This window comes from Eulemur rufifrons, chromosome 30 (assembly GCF_041146395.1).
Source record: "Eulemur rufifrons isolate Redbay chromosome 30, OSU_ERuf_1, whole genome shotgun sequence".
Lineage (NCBI taxonomy): Eukaryota > Metazoa > Chordata > Mammalia > Primates > Lemuridae > Eulemur > Eulemur rufifrons.
Window position 1 is genome coordinate 113926075 of NC_091012.1, and position 16225 is coordinate 113942299.

Here is a 16225-nt window from a genome sequence, read left to right on the forward strand (position 1 = left end):
ATATATATTTTTAGTATACAAAAAAATATTTAGCCTGATGGAACATCTTTCCTTTTCAAACATTATTTTCTAAGTTTCTATACAAATGGAATCTTTACCTCTGCATTTTAATGAGCCTTGCCATAATTACTGTAGAGTGGCTTTTCAAAGATATTTTGTTGCACTAAAACTGTGGTAGTAAATTCAGTGAACATTATGTGTGAAAGAGCATTATTAGCTGGTCAATATTTTTGTCTAAAATACCTACAAAAGTAATAAAATACATGCCTTTTAAACATGATAATTACTACAATTTTTTTCATCTCTGGAAAAAAATTCTTATATTGTCATGTGAACATGGATTTTGATTCATTAGTGATAGTCTTACTTTAATGCTTTATGTCCTAACTATACATGAAAAGATGGTACACAGTTAAGTACAGTGCAAAGAAGGCATTTCAGTATATTGGAGTACTAGTTTTAGAAATGAGGCATTTCAACCAAGAATCTGTAAAAAAATTTTCTACAGCATCTTGTTTTAGTCATTTAATGTTGATGTTCAAACGGGTAAATGTACAGAAAAAATATTTAAAATAAACTTGGAAACTTGGGATTTAACTAGAAAAATCTGAATTATAGAACCAACCAGTAATACTTCCTGATGCATATTGGCAATTCATCTCTTTTTTCCTCCTAAATGTATGTATGTGTTTCAAAATTTTTCTTTTTCCAATTAAGACTGGAAACATACCATGAGGTTTTTTGTTTTTGTTTTTGTTTTTTACCTAATTAAGTATATCCTTTCCAGAATCATGTATCTTTCAGAAAGAAATGTTATCTAAATCTTCAAATGTGGATCTTCTTTGTAAGGTAATTAAATTGCTCCTACAGTGGAGTCCTATAAAATTGTAATAATGACAACTATTTTGAAGCCTGAAGAATGTATTTTATTGATAATTCATTTGATAAAAGGACTGTTACGCCAGGGCAATGAAGTGGAAATAAGTAGGAGAAACATAAATAAATTATTTTTTAAATTAAAACAAATATATAAACCTGGCAAAAATCATAAAAGATACAGATTCATAAACTGTTAAATGTAGAAGAGCCTTAACCTCACTTAATGGGTTCATTTTATAGCCAAGGAAATAGGGGTTCAGATAGGGGAAGTGATTCCTCTAATTCATGGCAGAGGTATGCTTTATTTCATTGCATGTTCTTTTTACTCAAACACAATTTATATTATGCTTTACAGCTTATAAGGTTTTTCATATACTGTCAGCTCTTGACTATCTGGAGTCAAATAACTGTGGTAAAAATAAAATACTATACTTTTGGAAAAAGAAAAAAGAAAATAAGAAACAATACTACTATCATTAAACATGAATGAAATGAATATGAGATAAATCTACTTGAGAAAAACTACTAAAGCAATAACATCATTTTTAAAGGGTGTTAGGTGTAAGATCAATATATAAAAATGCACTTTTCTCTGTAGCAATGGACAATATTAAGATGGAATTAAATAAAAAATTGTAAATTCCACTGAAAAATACTTTATGCCCAAAAATATGAAGAATAAAATAGAAGAACTTTATAAAAGAATTACACAGCTATTATTCAGAGAAATTGCCGAAGATCTAATTAAATGTAGAAATAGTACATGTTCATAGATAGAAGATTCAATATTGTAAACATGTTAATTCTCCCCAAATTTAATCTGTAGATGATAATAATTCTTCCACCACCAATAAAAATCAGAAGATTTCTTTGTGACTGTGTACATGTGCCTGTGTACAGGAAACTTGACAAGCCGATTCTGAAATATAAAAAGACTTATAAGTGGCTAAGGATAGTCAACACATTTTTGTGAAAGAAAAAGAAGATATGATATTAAGGATTATTAAAACACTATAGTAAATAAGTTTGTGGTAAAGATGCAGGAACAAGCAAATGCACCAAAGAATCTTAATAGAGTATTGAAAGTAGATCTCTATGATCCTGTAATTTATTAAAAATATGCCACTGCAGAGAAATGGGGGCAAGAACAGTGTTTTTACTAAGAAATGACAGTGGAACAATTTGATACTCATATTTAAAAATGTGACTGAAATCCTCCCTCACACTTAACACAAAAATCACTTCCAGCTGGATTAGAAACCTACTTTTAAATTGTTTACTTTGACAATTTTCACACTTACATAACAAAAGGAAATAGCATGAAAATCCTTCATATATTTTATCCAGTTGACAGCTAGCACAGTTGGTCAATGAGGGCAGTAGTAAATCTGGAAGAGAAAAGACTCATTCTGAGGACAGCTATCAAATCAGTGACAGAAGGACTGGTGATGAGAGAAGTAGGGAAGATGGAGAAGCAACAGTGGCTCCGTTGCTGCATGTTTTCTAGATAGTTGGCCTCAATAACTTCTTGGGCCTTCACTTTCAGAAAGTGGGAGCTGGGACTTGGCACTGGCTCAGGAGAATGTTATATGGGCCAATGATGTGTTGTTTCCACCTCCCACTACCTCAGTTCCCATGCTGACTTGCGGAGCTCCGCAATTCCAAGAAATATAACCTGAACTATACTGTTCTGGAGAAGAGTCACCAGGAGATGTGCTGGTAACAGACACACTGAAGTGAACCAAGAGGACATTACTGATTTAGATGCCATGCCATGCCAGGCTGTCCAGATGTTATGGGAAGAGAGTCTCACCTACTTTCCCATCAAGATGAGTGTTCTTTCAGACAGTGTGGGAATTAGGAACTGGGCCTCTTTCCTTCTTTTGCCCAAGTGGAAGTGTCCTTCAGATTCTGCAGTTTAGCAGAAATACACTCTTGTGTAAAGTGTGATCATGGTGACTACATTAGACTCTGTAGTCTAATCCCACACTGTAGACTAATCCCTGTAGTCTAATAACCACAATCCCTTCTCTGAACCCAATCGTCCACATCTTTCTCTTGCAAAATAGATTCACCTTCTCCCAAGATTCCCCAAAGTCTTAATCTGCTATAACAGCAATTAAAAATCTAAATCTCATCATCAAAACCAGATCCATGTGCAGAAGAGGCTTTTGAACAGAACACCAAATGGGGCACAATATCTATTTGTGGACCTGTGAAATAAAAGAGACAAATTATCTCCTCCAATACACCCAATATATAATAGTGGGACAGGCATAGGATGACAGCTATAGACAGTCCTGTTCATAAAAGAGAAAAATGGAAGGTATAAAACAATCCCTGGCCCATAGCACTTGTGAAATCCTATTGTGCAAATGTTGTGAGTCCCTTGATTAGATTTTAACACCTTTGAATAATTGTCCTAGGTATGAGCTACAGTCTCTGAGTTTTTGGTTCCTCCTTTAGAGTCATCCTCCTTTTTCTTTTTCTTTTTCTTTTTCTTTTTTTTTTATGGAAGGTAGCATACGTTTACAACTGAGAATGCAAAATAATTCCTTTCCAAACTATGATCAAATGCACTGAGACAAGAGACAAAACACCTACCTTAGTTTCAGCAGTCAAAAGTTCCTTTCCATTTTATCCAGAATATTCAAAAGTAAATGCTAACACCCACTTTTGCATTCCGGACGTGAGTCTCTGAACAGTGACCTAACATCTAAGGAGTCTGTTGTCTGAGGAATACTCCAAAAGCTTTAATTTGCCACTGAATACCTAAACTTAAAGTTCATTCTCACTAAAGCACATGCAGTTTCCCTAATGCCTAAAAGGCCATGCCCTAACACATTTATAGATGACTACTCTCATCTAGACTCTTGCCTCCACATTCCTTCCTTGTAACTGGGCCTCAGGTTTGCCATGAAATCTCACCTACTTCCAATTTCTCTTCCACACAAAAATCTGAATACTCCAAACAACAGCACAGGGTCTTCCTCAGAGCAGATGCTCAATGTTTAGGAATCAATGAGCCAATGAGCATGGAATCTAATCTATTAAGATTTCATTTCCCCTACATTCATTATAAGCTAAGCAAATCCAAGTAAGTGTCTTTTACTTTGCAAAGGATCATAGTAACAATTATTAGGAAAGCCAAGGATTGATCATCTTGTAATTTATTTATGTCAATTTGTTGACCAAATAATTTTACTAATGAGTTCTTTGAAATTTCCAAAGAAACAGGTGCTGCAAGGCCACATCATACTGTTACAAATTGCAAATTAATACAGCTTTTCCAATTCGTTGTACAGAGTGGCAAAACCAGTACTCTTAAACCTCATACCAAGTAGTAGAGGTGTAAACAAATCGTTCATAAACTTAGATTCTGAAGCTATTGAAGCCTTCTATTAAAAGGAACAACATTTGAAAATTAATGAAAAGATAAAGAAAGGAGCTAAGAAGGAAAAGAAGAAAGGAGGGCAATGGAAACTATACCACAAAGCCACTTTCTTAGGGAAGCACAAGCACAGGCACTTCTCTGCACAAGTGCTGCCTGTCAGGCTGGGCCTGTGACGTGCTTGGCCTTTTCTCCCCATGGCTCTGTTGGCACCTTCACTAGTTCCTGTGCGTGATACAGCTGCAGAGGCAGTGATGTTGGATGGAGCTCCCCAAGGGCCCTGGGGAGCGCTAAGTGCCCCCAGAGAAGGCAAGTCTGGGGAATATCTTTAAAATGAGGAGAGGAGAGGTGGAACTCTTCTTGTTCTGCAACAGCAACCGTAAACTCCTCCCCCTCCCCAGACCCTACATCTTATCTGGGCCACATCTAGCCACAATCACCTGTCCAGGCTGGCATCAGGGGCAAATCTATGCTCTTTCCCTATGTTCTGGGGCAGGAGATCCTCTCAGATCTCCCTCGTGGTGGCCTATATTTGGGATTCTGGCTCCCTGACTAAAGGCTTTCTGAATAATACTGCCTCCCTACATTCTCTGAGATTTATATCTAATCCTTACTCAGAATGGATCACGGTCCCGGGCACAATGGGGAAGCTGCAGCAAGAGGCAGGGGCCCTAGGACAGGGAGTAAGCTGTCGGAGAAAAAAACATGTTGATTTATTTCTTCAGTTTATCTGCTGGAACTTAGCCTCTTGAGGACCTTCTGTTCTTAAAGGTGTACTTACTACGTGGATGAGTCTGATAGGCAAGATTTTGTGAGCCTCTCACTTCTGACATTATCTAACATTGCATTGTTCAGTGTACTCACTTTTGTGGGTGTCATTCATAATAAAAATGTTCTATGTACGTGATATCTACTAAGAGGTTGTTTATGTGTGGGTATATATGCACATGAACAAATACCTAGCCTTACTAAGTGCTTCATTCCGATCTTCTCATTATATTTCTAGTCCATTCTTTATGTTCTACTAAAATAATAACAAAATGCCAGCTCTCACCCACTAAAGAGGCTTCAGGTAGTTACTATATCCTCTAGAATCATACTGCCTGAAGCAACCCGAACATGATATGCTTTCCTGATCGGACCTTATAGACACTGGCTGGCACCTGAGGTTTGAGGGGTCACCTCAGGTTCCTGCCCTGAGCAGTAGGAATCCATTGTGTCAAGGCACCTTTGGAATAACTAAGGGGAGATCCCCAAAAAGTTTCCTCCAACCTGTCCTCTCATCTCTCTTTTATGGTGGACCACACACGCACCCCAACTGCATGGTATGCCCCTCCCCTCCACTGTGAAAACTTCTGACTCCTAACTTTATGCCCATGAAAGAATGTATCTTAATGTTAGAGTTAATCGAAATTAAAACATTTTGTTGCATGAAAGACATGGAAGGAAAGAGAAGGTAACTACAATTGACAGATGAAGAAAAAAATGTTTGCAAACCACACATCAACACAGGATTTGCTCCCTAGATGAAGAAACCTTTTAAACTCAACAGTAAGAAACAAAGAGCCCAATTAGAAAATGGGCAAAAGACTTGAACACTGCTTTACCAAATACAACATATGGATGCTAAATAAGCAGATGAAAATATATTAAGCATCATTTTTTTTAAGGAAATGTAAATTGAAATCACTAACAGCTGCCATTATATGCTATTAGAATGGCTTTAAAAATAACTAAGAATACCAAGTCCTGGTGAGTATATTGAGCAGCTAGCTCTTGCGTTCATTGATCATGGGAAAGCAAAATACTCTGGGCTCTCTGAAAATGCATTTGAACGTTTCTAATAAATTTAGCATACACTTATTTTGAATAGACCCCTACTGCATATTTTCCTAGAGAAAGAAAAATTCTAAGCTCACACAAAAAACTGCATATGGGTGTTCATAGCAGCTTTCTTCACAATAGCCAAGACCAAATGTCCTTCAATGAATGAATGGGTAAAAGGTGCTGATCCATACAGTACTGTACCACGATAAAAAAAGAACAGATGAATGAGGCATGCAACAACTTGGATCAATCGAAAGGTCCTTATGCTGAGTGAAAGGTCTATCATAATAGTCAACCTTAACCTGCCATATAATTCCATTTCTATAAAATTCTTAAAAGGTCAAAATTATATGTATGTGTGTTTTTGTGTTTCCCACAGTCATTCCATCCTAATTTTGGTTTTAATGCATTTGAAATCTTGGCTTGCTCTTTTGAGACATTTGCGTAATGCAATAATTTAGATTTACTTATCAATTATACAATTTCTACCTCTAGTGAATATGGAGTAACAGGGACTGTGTTGACCTACCTGCCTGAAACACCTGAAAAATAGACATGTGTCTTGGAAGACACTATGCTACAGGCCACACAGGGCTTTAGGCTGCTTTCTTCTTGCAGTGCCACCATATAAACACATGGCCTTCATGTTTGTTGCTGAATGGAGGAAAAAAGCATGGAAGGTGGCAAACTAGATATCAACTATCTTGGCTTGGAAATGACAAATATATTACATTGACTCATATATCAATGGACAGTGCTAGTCACATGGCTTTTTGTAACTACAAGGGCACTTGGTAATGTAGACTCACCATGAACCAGGAGGGAGAGAAAGATGTAGATGAGCACTTGGAATCTCTCCCATAAATTGTTATGTAGTAGGTTTTCAACAGAGAGCCACTATTAATTATAGAATTTTTATGACAGTCACCCTCTTCCTTCCCTGGCAGAGGTTCTCAGGATGCCAAATTTCCTTGCAATTCTCCAGATTTTTTGAGATCCTACTATTTTGGGTCCTACGATGTTGGACAGTCGCTGCCAAACACAGGCTCCCATCAGTTTTTCAAAAAGACCCTGTAAAATTCTAGCAGGGGGCTTTCCCTTTTTCACTCAGTAGTACCTTTTGGCACTGACCTATGCAATAAGTTCTAAAATTTACTAGGATGAGAATTTTCTTCTTCCTGCTGGTGCCTGGTCAAAATCTGTGAAGTCCTGCTAGATTCAGAATGACTGAACATACCTGGAAACTTGTGCAAATGCCACTAGACACAAGGAAAACCAGGATTTTCTTCTGGGGAAAACAGTGAAATAAGAGGCGTGGAAGGATGTTGAATTATATTTGCCAACCAAAGATAACGTGTCTGCCAATGAACCTTTTTTTACCTCCTGGAAGGACTCCGTGGATTTTAGAAGATCAATCCTCAGTAGATGTTTGCTACAGAGTGACTTCCATGATATTTGGTTTCTCCTCATCTATCATTGATAACAGAGGCTTTAGTTATTAACCACATAGGTAAGCTCACCCAGAGGTCTATGTGTTCATTGGTCAGTCTCAAACACAAGAACTCATTAAAATTCTACTGCAAATATCTGGGTGGCTTCCAAGCCCCCTCTCCAACCTCAGGGTTATATCCTCCAAACTAGTAGATTTTATGCTGAATTGGACTATACTCAGCGATCTGGCAAAACATTGGGAGGATGTGGCAGAGACACCCAGTGGGGTGGTCAGGTCTAAATTTCACTGTCAAAATCACCCTCTACGTGGAATAGGATGTTGCTGTGGGAGGGACCACCACCGTGAGGGGTGGGATTGCCAAGGAGTTGGAATGCTCTAAGTCGGGGGGAAGGCAAGTGATTCTGTCCTGTTTGTTTTACCTGAGTTCAGGGTGCAGCCTTCGGAGGAGGATGCCGTGAAGGTCAGCAGGTCAGGTTCCAGTTTGGACAAGACGGCACACCAGAGAAGACATAGGGGATGGCTGCTATAATGCATAGAGAGCTGGAGCTAGACAAAAATGCCTGCCCCTGGGCAGAGTCAGCTCTCAAGGAACACTGGGATTAGAAGAAGCAGGCATCTAGTTAAATGAAGCCCACAGGCCATCCTAAAGAATGTTTAAATCTTATTTCAACCTTCCTTCTTTAAATCTGCTGGAAGTTCATTGGCTACAACATCCTTCTTTTTACATCCTGAGAGGCATTAAGGAGCAAAGAGAAGAGAAATAAATTAAGAGTCAGAGGTTTGACTCAGGCTTTGAAGAATGGAACAGAGTGAGCTGTAGATGGATTCGAAGAAGGGTTTTAGCTCCCAGCTCTGTCATGTATTAGACATTGGAAACTGGGTACAATCACAGGCTCTCTGGGCCTGAGTATTTTCATAGGTGAATTTGGTTTGGTAAGTCCTATATCCCAGGATTTTGGGATGTTTTTAAAGCATATACAGCACATGACACAGTGCTTGATGTATCATGGGACCTAGTGAATATCAGCTACTGCCATGATTATGTTGATCCAAAATCCTACGACCCTCACCTGTGTGTGCATGTGGATATTTGTACATGTTCTCTAAATCCAGGCTTTCTTAGAAAACAGAGAGTGCTATAGGTCATGGAATAGCAAATCATACAAACATGTTCCTCAGCAAGTAATATTTTTGCCTCGGAGATTGTTACTTAATTTTGTGTCGGGGTGTCTTCCCCAGCATAATGTAATTCAAATTTCATAGAATTTGTATCCAGGACGAACTCCTTGCTCTGTTTCAGCTGCCCTTCTATCCAACCGCCCAGCCCTTTTCATTCCTTTCACCCATACCAAAAATGTAGACCTTGCTTATTGTTTGCCAAATTACACTGAGGATAACCTATTTAAATTTTCCTTTGAATGAAGTCAGCACTGGATTTCCTGTGCCATGGCTGACTGTCCCACAGTGGATTCTAGAGATTTAATCTCAAGAGAGTATCATCCTTATTTGTCATAAACTCCTGAAAGATGATGTGTATAAAATACTTTGTTTGTGTACTGTGTTCAACTGCATTGAGACAGGAATGAAGGATAACTTCCATTCCTGTAACAGGTGAGAATTTCGGTCTAGCTTACCCATGATGCAAAAGGTAACAGTTTTCACTATATGCTTCTGGGTTTCAATGCTGAGACACACTATTTGAGGGTCTGGTCCCTGCTCATGATGTCCTCAGCCTCACCTGGTCCACCATCTAGCTTAATGTTAAATTAACTTCACTGAAAGACTTGAAGGATTCAAAAGCCAGAAACTACCATGCTTTAAGGCATAAACACATGACTGGCTGACTCATGCAGACTGCCCATCTCAATGTACTTACACCTTCTTTTTACCTGTTCTTTAGGTATCAGAAGACCATATTGCTATTCTTATAAGATTATAGCTCCTATGGTAAAATGCTATGAGTAGGTCCCGAGTCTTATTTATCCTAGCATACCTGGTATTACTGAAGTGCTTTCAAAACAGTGGATGTTCAATGCAGGGTTGGAGAATATATAAACCAATAAGCATGGGATCGAATTTATTAAGATTTACTTCTCATACCCTATGGAAAGAGCTAAGCAAACTGATGCAAACATCATTGAATGTTAGAAAAAAAAGAGTACAAAGATAAAAATCAAGGAGTGAATACATCCTAGATCTTATTTTTTCCTAGTTCTCACTGTTGATCCCAACTATTTTAAGGCTGAATTCCTCCATCTTTCAGAGGAAATGCCTATAGAAATGCCAAGTTATCTTATGCCAGATCACGAAATAAAATGGATGGTTTTACACTATGTTTTACAGAAGAGGAGCTATTACTATCGAACCTCATGAACAGCATTAGATGTGGGATCAAAATCATGTGAAAAACGAAGATTTTAAAGATAATTAACGCTCTATTAAAAGAAGTAACATTAGCATAACACACATATCAAAATTGAAACAACAACTTGTCAAGTTACACATACAAATAGGAACACATAGATGATTCCCTCCAGCTCCACCCTGGGCCTACACTGTTTGAACACTAACTGCCCTCTTCAAAGGGATGAAAAATCTATCCCTGACTTCACTAGGTGTGGGAGGAGCTGCCAGACATGGCACTGGAACTCACAGTGGCCGTGGGAGTAGAGCCAGCCATAACGGAACCTCTCACTTGAGCTCTCTCTGCTTCGTCTCGCAGAGCCTCCTCATACTGAGAAGGCAAAGAACTTGGGTCAGTCCCATGGACCTTAGCCAGAAACTCCAGGAGTTTCATCTTTCTGGTTTCAGCGTGGGCTCTTGGGCCCCACAGGAATTCATACTGTGCAGGATCACTGTTGGGCACCTGGCGATACTCCACGTACTTTTCCTTCACCAACTCTTTGGTGATGAACTCCCTGGGCTCTCCAAAGAGGAAGTGCTTCCTCCCAGAATATAGCCGCATCACATTGAGCACTTCCCAGACCTGCTCTTCAGTGGCACGGTTGCCCTTCATGAAGATCACACCCAGGATCACAATCAGGAGGCCAGTCTTGGGCACACCTTTTACAACACTCAGCATCCCATCATAGGTGAGGCCCAGCTTGATGAAGAGGCCATAGCGGTGGCTGGTGGGGTCTACTTCCTTCACATCAAGGCCGAAGATTATCTCCATGCGCTCGGAGGCTTTCAGGAGGATCTCAGGGAAGTCATCTTCATCATCTTGCATGATAATCTTCAACATCTCTGCCTTTGTTATTGGCTCTTTCATTTGGTATTTGAGCACCATGAAATTCACCAGAATAGCCACTTTCTCGTTGACAGCATAGATGGGCACATTCTTGGGGGCTGCTGTAGCCTGTGAGGTGCTTGGACTCTTTTCCTCTTCTTTGCTACTGGAGCCCTCATCAGGTTTGCTTGCTGAGGTGGCTGCGACAGCAATGGCAGAGGAGCAGGACCCCTGAGGACCCTCAGGAGTGCTCAGCATCTTGGCAGCAGGAGCCTCCTGCAGGTTGCCTGGCATGAGAGGATTGGGGGAGGAGGGAGAGGCCTCCTCCACAGCCTTGGACACCTGGGCATTTTCCAGGCCCTGGGTCTCACTCTGGCTCTGAATGCGCTGATCATGTCCACATTGTGGACTCTCCTGATCCTTAGGCATGATGTCTCTTGCTGGCGGCAGTAGGCAGGAGTGAGCAGAGGATGCTCAATGCAGTGTCACTGCCTAAGAGAGAGAGGAAGGATGTGAGTGTCCTCAGTAGTTAAACTCAACTGCAGTGGCTCTGATAGAAGCTGTTGCCAATGGACTTTTCCTGACAACAGTGTTATAAGGTCTTATAGGTCTCCTGTCATCTTGGTTTCTGTGTCCCCCAGGAACCTGAAGGAGGAAGTGAGAATCCTCCTCAGGGTGCAGCCAGCCAAGCCAACACAAGAGTCTCAGGCTCACAGCAGACAGCTATTGCTGGGCTCTGGAGAGCCCCTTCTGTTCTGAGGAAGGCATTGCTGTCAGTTTGTGAACAGAAGTGCCACTGATTTGCGTCTGATAGGGTCTATGCCACCTCCCCTGTGCTATTATCAGGCTGTTCCCTTAAGACAAAAGTCACATCTCCTAAGACAGCTGAGGAAAAAATGTGGAAGTACTTCCTTCATCTACCCATCCTGGAGTTTCCCAGGGCTGAGAGCAGGAGCTAGATTCCACGCAAGCCATTGTAGTGGTGTAGGTTGTCCCCTCAGTTCTCACTCAGGTTCCTTACTTTGAATCCAGGCAGTTACTGGGATCACTCCTTTTGTTAACTCAATGTTTCCTTCTCAGACCAAAGCTTCCGCCTCCCCAAGACTAAGAGGTGAAGAATCACCTCTCAGGGTCTCCAAGGGTGGCACCAGGGCATACCTCTGTGGCAATCACTCTGTGCTGGGGTAGTTTTTCCCTCCAGGCCTCACTAGGGTCCTAAAATTCATTACTAGCAGACTCTATAATGGCATTTTTGCTCACTTGATGTCTCCTCCTCACACCAAACCCTTCACCTCCCTGAATGCCCTAAGAAGGAAGAGAGGGAACATGTCTACCTGATAGTTCTGCCCAGGGCATCCCAGGGTGGATAGAAGGGGCAGAACAGGGCTGTGTTCAGCCTCAATCTTCTCGGATGGGAGGTTTCCTGAGCCCTCACTCAGGGTCCTTTTCTAGGCTACTGGTCAGTCCTCAGTTGCCATCCATCTGATGCTTAATTTTTCCCTAGCTACCACAAGGCCTTTCCTCCCTGAGAATCAAGGAAAGGACGTGAAAACATGTCTTATCCAACCACTACAGCCAGACTTGCCAGTGCTGAGAGCAGGGGCTAGACACTGGGGCCCGTCTCTTGTGGAGGAGTCGCCACATCGGATCTCTCTCAAGGTTGTTACCTTACTCTTGGTAGACTGTTCTGTTCCTCTGCTGACCTGATGTGATGCAGGCCTCACATATCAAACCCTCTCCTCCCCAACAGGGAAATGAGGAAACAAGTCATCTGTTTACCACAGTTGACATTCCCAGTGCTAACAGACAGAGTTAGACACTATGCAGCCACCCACTGAGGGCTGGGTAGACCCCTCAGACCTCACACAGGTGCTCATCCTGTCTCTTGGCAGGCCTGCAGACCCCTTCTACTGACCTGATATGAATTAGGCCCTACATACCACGGCCGTTACTCAGTGGAAACCTGGCAAGGAAGAGAGGGTGCATCACATCAGTTGATCCCTTCCCAGAACTTCCTGGATGAACAGCAAAAAGGGTGCTATGTTGGGTGCCCCTGTCTTGGTGGTACCCTCAGTCATAACTCTAGATCTTCACATAGTCTCTTGGCACAGCCTGTGCACCCTATGCTTTGCTCACCTGAGGCTACCCCCTCATACCACTGAAGTCCCTGGACTCCCAAAGATGGGAGAAGAGCATGGGAATTCTGGCCACTCCTATTTGGGGCCTCCAAGGACCTACCATAGGGGCAGAGCAGGGCTCATATGGTCCCAAATGTACGGGGGTTGGTGGGCCCCTTAATATTTTTTCAAGGTCTTTATTGTGGTTCCTGACATTGTGTGATGATCCTCCTCTAACTAACCTCATTTTGCCCCCTCAAACTGAAGCCTTACTTTCCTGTGAGCAGCAAGGAGATGAAGTGAGGAAGTGACTTAATCAGTCATCCCTGCCTAGGGTCTCCCAAGGATGCCAGCAGGTGTGGACACTGTAAGGCCACCTCTTCTCTGGGGTGGATGGTTCCCTTAATCCTCACTCAGAGTACTTTCCCAGACTTCTTTTAGGTTCCTGGGACTTCTCCTTTGGCTGACCTGACGCCACTCCCTCAGACTAAGGCTCACAATTCCCTCAGACCCTAAAGGATAAAGGGAAATTGTGTAACATCTGACTACCCCTGCAAACGGCCTCTCAGGGTTGCCTGAAGGGACGGGGCAGGGCTCAGTACAGTGATCTCTGTTCTCCAGTCGGCATTCCCCATAGTCCTTCCTCACTGTCTTCACTCTTGTCCTCACCTTGACTCTTGCTAGGGCCCGAGACTCCACCTTTTGTGAACCTGAGGTCCTTTGCTCACACTAAATCTTCACTTCCCTGTGATCACTATGGAAGTGAGGGGGCGTCTCAAACGGCTGCAGCTACTCAGTCTGCCAGGGTTCTCCCGGGTCTGTGAAACCACACTTTTATAGGGCAGGCTGTATATTCGGACCTAATTTGGGGAGGTTGCCTTGACACTTACAACAGCCTGGGAATCCTTCTTCTTCTAATCTGATATCATCTGCTCAGACCAAAACCTCCACCTCCCTGAGAAACTGAGGAGAGCGTGAGAGTAAGCCTTAGCCTAACAGTCCGTCCCAGAGCCTCCCAGGGATGACAGGAGAGGTGGGGCTCTGTGTGGCTCCGTTTGTCCTCAGGTGGGTTGTCCCTTACTCCATACATGGGATCCTGATTTTTGATACCGACTGTGATTGTACTCCCTCCTGCTCACTATGTAAGGCTGCTCCCTTCCACTCAAGTTGTCACCGTTGTGAGGCACAGAAGAAAAAAGCGAGGAGACACCTCATGAACGGAACATTCAGAACTGGCAACAGGGACTAGACACCATGGCATAAGTTCTTTCTTGGGATGGGCAGAACGCCACAAATTCACTCAGGGCCCCCACCTGGACTACTGTAGGGCCTGAGGCTTTGGCCGCAGAAGTTCCGGAGAACCACTTCCCGCTGCCGCTGCCCAGGGACTCCCAGGGCTGAGGGGCCCGAGCTCAGTGGCTGCGCCACGGTTCTGTGGTGAGTGATCCCTTCAGGACTCCCTCAGGGGCCTTTTCTCAATGCCCGGCAGGTCTGGGGTCTCTTACCCCCGAGGCGCAGTAAGGCCTTCACCTCAGTCAGACCCCCGAGGAGGAAGTGGGGGGTGGGGTCGGCCTCACAGCCCAGCGGCGGCCCCCACCCCCGCGGGCCTCTCAGGAGTCACTGCGGGGCTGGGGCTCTTATCTGTGGGGACTCCCCTGTCCTGGGGCGGTGGCGGGTGTGGCCCTCGGTTTTATTGAGAACCTTACCTTGAGAGCTGGAAGCAGCTCGGTTCCTGCCTCTTCTGACTTAGGTCCTCAGACGCCAGCGGAGGAAGTCGGGAGGCGTGGCATCCCGCTACCCGCTCTTGGGGCCACCCAGCAAGGACGGCAGGGGCTGCAGGCAGGGCCTCTGTGCACTCGCTTTATAGTGTCATAGAGGAGGGTGCTGAAGAAACCTCCCTCTGAGTCCTCAGGTGGACTTACTTTTGCCAGCCCTGGCATTTCTCCCTCAGCTGAGCTGAGGTTGTGCTCATGTTTCTGAGAACTTTGCAGAGCAACTGAGGGGTGCCGCGGCTGGCGACACCTGCCTGGGGCCTTTTAGGGCTCAGGGGAGGCAGTGTCCGGTTCCTGTGTGACCTCCGTTACTCTGCAGTGTTGGTTGCGTCCGTCCTCCTTCATGAGGATCCTAATCTTGCCCCCTTTCTGTTTGAGTTACGGCTTCCTAGGAAATGCCACCTCCCGGGGTTTCTCGACTGGTTTACTTAGTGCAAGCCTTGCAGAGTTTGGGTTGGGTCTCTGCCCCAGCCTTGATGGAAGATGGGAAAGTGACAGTACAAGGCAGGAAGGGACCAGGCCAGGTGGTGGGGTGTCAGAGAAAAACAGGTTGATCTGTTCTTTCTCTTCACCAGCCAGACTTATCCTCTTTGCTACTTTTATCCTACAAATATTTATTTTCTACAAGGAAGGGACTAATCAGAATGGTTTTGTGAGACTCTGATTATTTGAGTTTATCTGTCATTGCATATGCAGATGAGCATATTTTCACTGGAAATTTTTTTTTAATTCATTTATTTATTTTATTATTTTTCTCATTCTGGCTATGTTGTCCAGTTCAGTTTTGAACAGTGAAGGTGATAGTATACATCTGTTTCTTGTTCCTGACTTTAATGGAAATTATTCTAACATTTCTCATTATGTATTTTTCTGATGATTTTAGGAAGTGGAAGTCCCCTTCTAATGTTACTTTAACGTAAGTTTTTCCATGCAGTAGTCTTGACTTTTCGTTCAACGGCTATTTCTCTACCTCTAGATATGATCAGATGAGTTTCTTCCCTGGTCTGTTGCATAAGCATTACAACTGTTGTATCTCCTTTGCATTCTTGTACACAACCTTTGTTGTTGATTTAATTCACTCTGTTATTGAATATGCTAACAATTTACTTAGGATATTTGCTTAATTGTGAGTAGCCTTGGCCCAAGTGTTCTTTAATTCGAGTGCCTTTATCTGTTTTTTCTATCAATAAATGTTAGATTGTAAAAATATTTTGAGTAATTTCAAATATTTTTGGGTCATTCAGATGAGTTTTAATAAGATGCTCATTATTTCTTTGTCCTGAGTATTTGGTGCCACTGGCCTCCATCCTTACGGATCCTTGGACTTTCTGAGGATGGTTAGATTTTTGACTACAGTTTCAGTTTGTGTAGTTTATTTTTTTTTTTCTGCTTTGATGGACCTAATTAGTCATTTATATTTTGCTAAAAATTGGCCTATTTTACTTGTACTTTCAAATTGAAAGGCATGATACTTATTAAGATGGTTTATTATACAAATTCTAAAACACATGAAATAGTACAAAGGATAGTACAGTGAATCCGATATACCTGACACTC

At 42.5% G+C, this 16225-nt stretch overlaps 1 protein-coding gene across 1 annotated transcript; it reads right to left on the reverse strand.

The window, feature by feature from the left end:
* Nucleotides 1-10161: 10161 nt before the first annotated feature.
* On the reverse strand, nucleotides 10162-11208 carry LOC138379030 (melanoma-associated antigen B16-like). Its single transcript, XM_069464305.1, has one exon. The coding sequence runs from the start codon at nucleotides 11206-11208 to the stop codon at nucleotides 10162-10164; it is 1047 nt and encodes a 348-aa protein (XP_069320406.1).
* Between the last annotated feature and the right edge of the window lie 5017 nt (nucleotides 11209-16225).